The 8,168-nt window shown below is 53.6% G+C and overlaps 1 protein-coding gene across 1 annotated transcript; it reads right to left on the reverse strand.

Annotated features, from left to right (window-relative positions):
- Positions 1-6,083: 6,083 nt before the first annotated feature.
- LOC308065930 (protein C10) lies at positions 6,084-6,877 on the reverse strand. The gene is made up of 3 exons (XM_080392595.1): positions 6,727-6,877; positions 6,477-6,653; positions 6,084-6,408 (listed from the first exon to the last, which is right to left on the reverse strand). Exons 1-3 carry the CDS (start codon positions 6,776-6,778, stop codon positions 6,260-6,262), a joined length of 378 nt encoding a protein of 125 aa, XP_080248721.1. The 5' UTR covers positions 6,779-6,877; the 3' UTR covers positions 6,084-6,259.
- Between the last annotated feature and the right edge of the window lie 1,291 nt (positions 6,878-8,168).

The following is an 8,168-nucleotide window of genomic DNA, read 5'->3' on the forward strand; positions in this document are numbered from 1 at the left end:
AGCCCGTGCGCAGCCGGGCACGCGCGGCTCCAGGAACAGGAAGCACCCTGAGCCATCAGCACCCCAGCCCCAAGCTGCTTTGCACACACTTCTGCTTCTCCTTTCGTGTCTTTCCTCCCCATCCCCCCTGTTATTCTTGGGTCCCTTTCTTTTTCGCACAGTGGGGTTGACTCTATGAGTGCATCTTGGATCTGGCCGTGCTCACAAAATTCAGCTCTGTGTGTCCTCTGCTCCCCTTCTTCCCCAAAAGGCCAGCAAGAGGCATGAGTGCTGCCCACCCCCAAGCCCTTGCTGTGGTGCCAAGGGGACCACAGCTGTCTGGGGTCACCCGCATGCCCACAAGGCTGAAGCAGGTACCCCCTGCTAGCTATGCAGTTAGGAAGCCACGGAGCAACAAAGCACCCCCCAGCATGTGACGACCACCCAGCCACTGCTTGGCTCTGCTGGGCCACCCTCAGCTACGCAGCTGAAACCTCCCTGCTCCAGCTCGCTGGTGAGCACTCCGGGCAGGTAAACATCCGACCTGCTCTGTACAGCCGCAGGGGGAATCTGTGCAAACCCAGAGCTAGGGACGCCGAGGTCCAGGCTAGCACCCCAAGCAGAGTGCTGCCCTCCTGAAGCGGCCTGCCCGCAGGGACGGGTGGGAGGCGATGCTGAAGCTGCCAGGAAAGCAGGCAGAGAGCAGGACAACAGCTGCCACGTCCCGTGGGCCCACACAGCACCAGGAGAGCTTAGCCCAGGGCCTTCAAGATCCCCATACAGCATCCTGAGGCCAAAGCCGTCAACGTAGACAACTGGATATAAAGGAGGAAAAGGAATTGTTCCCAGTTACCTAGCCACCTCCAGCCACCGCCTGTGACCGCCCTTTTCCATAGCACTGGTTTCAAGGTCAGAACAGGAGCTAAGTGGTGGCCTAAGAGGGCAATCCAGCAAAGGGGCCTGACTTTTCCCTGGGGTCACCTCAGCTACCCCACGTGGTGGCGTGGGCAGCGGAACAGCAAGAGACTTGCTCATTGCAGTACCAGCAGCTGCAGGATTCGCTGCACCACCAGGCTGGGAAAGCCTGCAGAAAGCTGAACAGGCTGCTAGCAACGTGGTCAAGAGAGAAACTAACAACAAAGGGAAGTGTGGGAGAGACCAGCGGGAAGCTAAACTTCATTGCTAGAAAGGCAACACAAGCACCTACAACAGCTTCCTTTGAAATGTTTCCAGTTTCACACACATGATGAGCCCAGATGTGATGAGCTGCAGGGATGCAGCTGCACTGACCCAAAACTGGTATTAAAAAACCTGAGACTTTAAAGGCACAAAGACCCCCTGGCTCAAGGGAAACAACTTCTACACAAAGTTGTAGAATTCACACCTAAAAAACTGCACCTAAATGAGAGCCAGTCTAGCACTGGCACAGGAAAGAAATATTGTGCAGTGGTAGGAGAGAAACGACAGGAACTTCTGGGCAGAAGTCCCAAAAGACAATTCAACAATTCCTGATACCAAAAGAATATTAGATTATGTAGGGTCAATATGAAGCCAAGACAGACAAAAAATAAAACCTAGGCATTCCTATGCCTTATGAACAGATGAAGGAGAAAATCTGTCTGAGGAAGAGAACATTAGTGGGAAGAGGGGAACAGGGAAAGAACACGGCAGCAAAGAGCTCGGATCAGAATATAAAAGGTGAGTTAGCACTAAACCCACGTTAATTCAGCATCTTCCAGTAGGACAAGCCACAGGCTGCAGTGTAACTCACATGTCACAGTATTTGTGGGGATACAAATCCCAGATCACATGATTTGCAGGACGAATTTATACTTCTGGTTGCTTTGAGCTCAGGAAAGGACTGGACACACACGGCTGCCTTGGCGCCTTTGATCTGGGCCATTAATTAAAAACTACCAGGGAGGAGCTCCTGCTGGTAAGGGAGGGAAATACCACAGCAGAGAAGCAATTGGTTGGTATCTTTGAGGTTGCTCTCCCAAATAGCTGCAGGATGGAACAGCAGACTATAACTGAGCCTCTAAAATACTTTCTTAATATAATTAACAGGTCAAGAGATTTCAGCAAAGAGACTACTCTTATGCTGCTGTTCGGCTTTCAGTACATGTGGTAGAACCTCATCTTGTAAATCCTTTGTGGAGCCAACCCACAGCTAGCATGCAAACAAATTTAGAGAAGATAAATGAAATAGCTAATTAAAAAGACACCCACATCTGGACTGCTGTAAAAAAACCCCAAACAAACAAACTAAAAAACCACTGAGAAACTGGACAGAATCCTGCATAAGGCCACTAGGGCAGTGAGGAAAGAGCCTGGAGCACAGCAGAGACGGAGGAAGCTGGGCTTGTTCAGCTTGGAGAAAAGATGCTTAATGAGGGATTTAACAGCCATTTGAGAGTACCTAAAAGGGGACGGGGATGGGGACAGGGGGTGTTAAGAGACGATGGGACAGATTCTTCTTGGTGTGATACAGCAAAAGGACAAGAGGCAATAGGCATAACTGGCAACAAGGCAATTCTGATTAGGTATCAGGAAAAATTACACTCACGCCCCCCCCTCAAGGGCAGTTCAGCCATCGCCCCAGGTCCCCAGCAAGGCTGGGGGGTCTCCGCTACTGGAGATGTCCAGGGTCCACCTGAACAAGGCCTGGAGCAGCCTGATCTAGCTGTGGGGTTAGCTCTGCTGTGAGCAGGAGGTTGGATGAGATGATCCAGAGGTCAAAATGATCGTCAAAGGAAGAGTCTAGAGGAAGAGGTTATGTACAGTGTTTCTTCTGCCCCTGCATTCCACTCCCTAAGCCTCTATTTGCTATTTGCAGCTGCTTGTTGAGTCAACCATCAAATCTATAACAAACGCAGCATCCTTCGGCAGAGTTCCACTGCTCAGCTACAGAAACACCTCCTCCTTTGTCTTGCTTATAACCTGCTCCCTGCCTCATTTTTAATAACACCTGGTTGTTGTGAAGCAAGAAAAGCTAATGACCGATTCTTGACTCCTATTCACCCCTGCAAGGCGTGATGCAGACCTGCACTGCCCATACCCTTCCTCAGCTCTTTGCCAGGCTGAAGACTCCAACCCTATTAAGGTGTTCTTCGTACAGAACTATTCTCCACCTCCGATCACCTTTGCTCTCTGTCTCTGAGATGTTTCCAACTCCGGTGTACTGTTTGAGATAGGAGTGAAGGGTGACACACAACTGCAGCGTTCAAGATGCTAGTGAGTCATGGACACATACAGAGACGGTGATTTCTGCTACTATTTCACCACAACTGAGCGTTAATGTAACAACTGCATGGACTTATATATGCTAACAGTCTTTGTCCAGAGAGCTTATGATTATTTCACAGTTCATTGGTTTATATGTATTTTTTAAATTATTTTTCTGCATGAACATTGTTTTACATATGCCTATACGGAATTTCATCTGCTGTTCTGTTGCCCACGCATTCACTATCCTACGGTCCTTCTGCAATCATTCACAATCAAGTCCCACCCTATTATCCTGAGTAACTTTCTACCATCAGCCAGTTTTCTCACCTCACCAAGCTCCATTTCTAACCAAGCTCCGTTTCCAGGTCACTCGGGAATACACTGAACAGCACATATTTCAGGTTAGGGCCCTGTGACCTGACCACTGGTGACTTCCCTTCGCTGTAAAAACTGGATGTTTATTTCCACTCTCCATTTCCTATTTTCTACTAATTTTTACCCAATAAAAATCTAATCTTCTCCCTTACACCATATCTTTACTCTTATTCAAAGACTTTGATGAGAAAGTCTTGTCATTTTTTTGAAATCCAAGGAAACCATATCAGCCAGACCTGCCTTATCCACAAGCCTGCCAAGTCCAGCAAAACCCCTCGCTTTACAAGACAGGGTGACAGGTTTGCCTTTACAAAAGCAGACGTTGACCCTTTCTTTAATATCACACTCATTGCTTTCTTCATTATACTGCCTACCCTCTTGCCCAGATAGCAACTTTATCTGTGCTTCCCTTGTGTTTGGGGGATCTCCTTTGGAGCCCCTTTTTGAGAACCAGCACTGCAGTTGTTACTTCCAATTCTCAGTACCAAGATGATTTCAGACAGGAGGTTTTGCCACTCTACCCAGAACCGCACTGCAGCTCAGTTAGTGCAGAGCGAAGCCACCTGGGCTTGGGGAATGGGCAGATGGACCATCTCTTCTTGTGACCTGCTCAAGCCAGATGCCCTCTGCCAGGCCATAGGACCCCAGAACAGTGCTGGACCCCCATGGTTACCCGGATCCTTACCACAGAGTAATGATGATGCAAATCCCATTTCCTTACACCACGCCACTGCAGCCTCCAGGACAAATCACCCACTTGGACTGACCATGAAGATTTTATGTCCTGCTGTTCCATGAAAGGCTAGAAAAACTGCAGGGAATCAGGGAATAACCAGGATGTAAAAGGCCAGCCACCAGACCACTCCCTGTACCAAAACAAAGATGCTGCAGCTGAGGGGCTGGCACAGTAATTGGACTGGACTGGGCACGGCAGACCCTGCTTGCTCTTCATCACAGTGAGAAGGAGCAACAACACCCATCTAAAGCACCGGGAGCTCCAGTTCCCAGGCTATCTTGTAGCTCCCATTAGAAGGTGGGGTTTTTTTTTTCCCTTCTGTGCCAGATTCCTACTGCCAGTATTGTTAGTTTTCTCACCAATAACTCTTGTTTGCTTCCCACAACGAGCATTCACAGCACTCACCCACAGGATGGCATCAGGACCTTGACCCTCAGCCCCCCCCCGCTGCTGGAGGGCTGACAGCAGCTGGTGGAAGAAGTACCACAGCCTGTAACCAGGGGTTCCTACTAAAGAAAATAAAGCAATGTTGGAATTACCAAGACAGTATCTGGAGATGGACTCGGGAAAGAGGTCAAAGACCTTGACAGAGGAGGGGTGGACCCGCACCCTCCTGACAGGGCTGGATGCTCAGGGCAGCAAGTGCCAGGGCTCTGGAAGAGCAGCTGGCACTGCAGCTCCCCCCATGACTCACCTGTGTCTGATCCGCACCAGCACAGTCCCAAACCCCGCCTGTTCCCGGGCAGACTGAGAAGGAGGCAGCTCCAGGTCAGGTGAGCCACAAGGCCTCAAGCAGAGGGCTTAATTTTCACCATTTGCAAAGCTCTTCCTAAGCTGCAGTTAATAAATAATTAGAGGGGTGGGGGAAGGCCAAGGCCAAGCTGGGAGAGGTAGATGGAGACGGAAGGGACTGACTGCTCTTCCTGCCTCCCATCCACTAAGCTCACGCCCTCGCTGGCTGCATTCCTGCCTGGTTCGTAACCAAGAGGCACAGAAGGCAAAACCGGACGCAGCACAGTCACACCTGGCTCGCAGCTCCCTGCCCTCCCAGGCCTGACTCCGCACCCCAGCCCTGGCCCCCACTGCCCTCCCCAAAGGCCTCAACACTTCGAAGGGCAACAGGCAGGTGAGTCTAGGAGGCTACAAGCAGACACACCTGACCTCCCTTCAGCTGCATAGTCAGACACAAGGCACCATGCTGGTGCACCGCTAGGTTTGCCTCTCCTCAGTCCCAGAAGACACCAAGTAAAATTTGATATTGTTCTAATCCAAGCTGCAGCCCAGCCCACCCACCCAAGCTGCCTTCTTCGTTAAGGCCAACACATTTGATTGCACATTCAGCCAGAAAACAACGCAGCCACCAGCACACCGGCGGTAGGAGCAAGGTAGCTGCACTGACTCTGCTGGGGACAGGAGTCTCAGTGGCATTTATGACACCTGCCAAACAGCACCTGGTTGTGTTTAGGGATCCATGACCTCATACATTTCAAATAGCATGTTTGTGAATGCTTGCTCTTAGACGTGACAGCACCTCTAACATTTACAAGAATTACATCACTTTGATGTCAAGTCCTAGGGCTTCACACTAAGGTTTTGCATAAACCAATTACCTTTTGCAGAACATGGTATATAGTGTACCCCTGAAAAAACTAGCACAGGTTTCATCAGGCATGAGGTGGGCACTGTGGGAACCACCTTTTCACCAAGGAGAAACGCTGTGCCTGAGCAGCAGTGCCGAGCCCACGTTCATTCATATAACAAGGGGCATTTTTAAGATATTTTTTATTCACCAGCAGACACACAAGCAGGCACAAAGCACCCCGTTCCTTTCAGGTCAGCATCTCCCACGTTCAAAAGCTCCATTCTGGGGGCCGAAGGGATGCACACCCGGGAAGGAGGGCACCAGTCAGGCACCGAACACGGCAGGACAGGTCCACGGTCTCAAGAGGTTGCCACTCCACCGGTGCTGGCCCCGTGCGGCGGCAGCGTCATGGGTGGCAGGAACATAGCCTTGAGCTTGCCCGACATGCTAGCGATCTCCGGGTCCTGCGACTCGTAGGACTTGATCAACCGGGCGAACTTGAGGACCCCTGGCAAGAAAAGGGGGTGGGGAGTAGGCGCCCGTCCGCCGCCGCTCCCCCGGCGGACACCAACCCACCTTCGCCGTCGTTGCTGAAGCCGTAGGCTTTGATCACGTCCTGCTGGATCTGGGTGGCCACGGGCAGCAGGAACTGCAGCATCTTGCCCATGTCATTGCAGGCGTTATCCCGCGCCTCCTCCATTCGCTGCGCGTTCTCCGCCGCCCCGAACGCCTTGATGACCTCCGCCAGCACGGCTGCGGGCACAGGACAGCGGACGGGGCGCTCCGCCGCCGGCCCGCCCGCCGTCCCCCTGCCCACTGCACTCACCCTTGGCCTGCTCCGCGCTCAGCGCCGCCGCGGGGCCCTGCGCCGCCGCCATGGCCCCGCCCGCCCCCTCCCCCCCAGCGCCGCACGCCGGCACGGCACCGCCCGCCCCCTCCCCCCCAGCGCCGCGCGCCGGCGCGGCCCCGCCTGCCGTTACACCCCACGCGAGGCTTCCCGCTCAGCGGGAAACCTACTGGACAAATACTAAAAGAGCTGAAATCACTGTGCGGCCCCCGCCCCGCGCCGCGCCCCCTCCAGTCCGACGCTCCCCGAGGTGAGGGCGAGGGTCGCGGCGACCGCTCCCGCCCCGTGCTGCCTCCCGCCTCCCCTCCCCCGTCCCGGCCTCCCGGCCTCCCGCTCCCGCCGCCCCGCGCTGGCCACCGCCCCCGCGAAACCCGGCCCCGCCGCGGCCACCGGGGCGGTATGCAGATACAGCGTTTCCCATTGGTGCCGCGGCGTGCACGCCCCGCCCCGCGCGGGCCGCGGGGTCTGCTGGGAGGCGAGCTGCGTGGGGCTGCGCGCCGCCCACTCCTTGCCCTGTGCTGGGCCGTGGCTGCCCCGCGCCGCCCCGTTCAGCCCCTGCCCGGGAGCGCCCGCTCCCCCGGCCGGCCGCGGCCCTGCACGGCCCGGCCCTGGCCAGAAGAAATGAACACAACGCAGTCCGTATCTGGAAGGGTTTTGTTTGTTTGTTTTCCCTTTTTAAGAGCTTCATATATATATTTATATATATAAATTATTAGAATGTGTGTTGGGGCTCAGGAGTGCGTGGGGAACTTTGGGTGTTTCTCCATAGCTGGGTTGTTAGTTTTCTTTTCCTTTTAATGGTTAAGTAAATATATATATGGGGACCAATCGAGAAATACAACTGTGAAATCAGACACGCACACGGGGCAAGGGGGTCACAAGTTGCTACATAAAACTGCCACGTCTAATAGGATGTGCATGAGTTAAAGTACATCAATTAGAATGGGTGAGGGGAAAGGGGCAGCCGCCACCTTACAGCCAGTCCTAGGACGAAGTCGTGCGTGGCCACGCCGGCTCTCCCCGCAGGGCTTGTGGTGGTCATTGCAGGCTTGGAAATGGTCTCCTGGTGCTTCGCACCCCGTGGCTGTGCCCGATCCCATCAGCCGTGGAAGGCACAGCCACCACCTTGCAAACAGTCTTGCGGTGCTTTGCACCCCGATGGCTGGGAGCCGTCCCCCCACGGGCAGGAGCCGCTGCTGGCTGCCCAGCGGGTCCCCTCATGCATTGTTTGCATCGGAAGGGATGCTGGAGCATGGGAAGCCACTCATGGCTAATCTGGAAAGAGTTCCACGTTGCTTTTCTGTATCGCTAAGCAGTATCTTACACCTAAAGGGGGGTGGGGTGTGAGGAGGTGTCTCGAAAAAAGGCTCTTTTGGGTTTTGAGTTACTTCTTGGCTGTACCTCCTCCTTGCAGAAGCAGA

This window comes from Falco punctatus (genome assembly GCF_963210335.1).
Source record: "Falco punctatus genome assembly, chromosome: 6".
NCBI classification, from domain to species: Eukaryota; Metazoa; Chordata; class Aves; order Falconiformes; family Falconidae; genus Falco; species Falco punctatus.

Excerpts from the sequence above, each read along its gene's own strand:
- LOC308065930 (XM_080392595.1), bottom strand. The coding sequence starts at position 6,778 with ATGGCGGCGGCGCAGGGCCCCGCGGCGGCGCTGAGCGCGGAGCAGGCC. Across the intron at positions 6,654-6,726 it reads GAGCGCGGAGCAGGCCAAGG|CCGTGCTGGCGGAGGTCATC; the intron begins GTGAGTGCAGTG and ends CTGTGCCCGCAG. Across the intron at positions 6,409-6,476 it reads CTTCAGCAACGACGGCGAAG|GGGTCCTCAAGTTCGCCCGG; the intron begins GTGGGTTGGTGT and ends TTTTCTTGCCAG.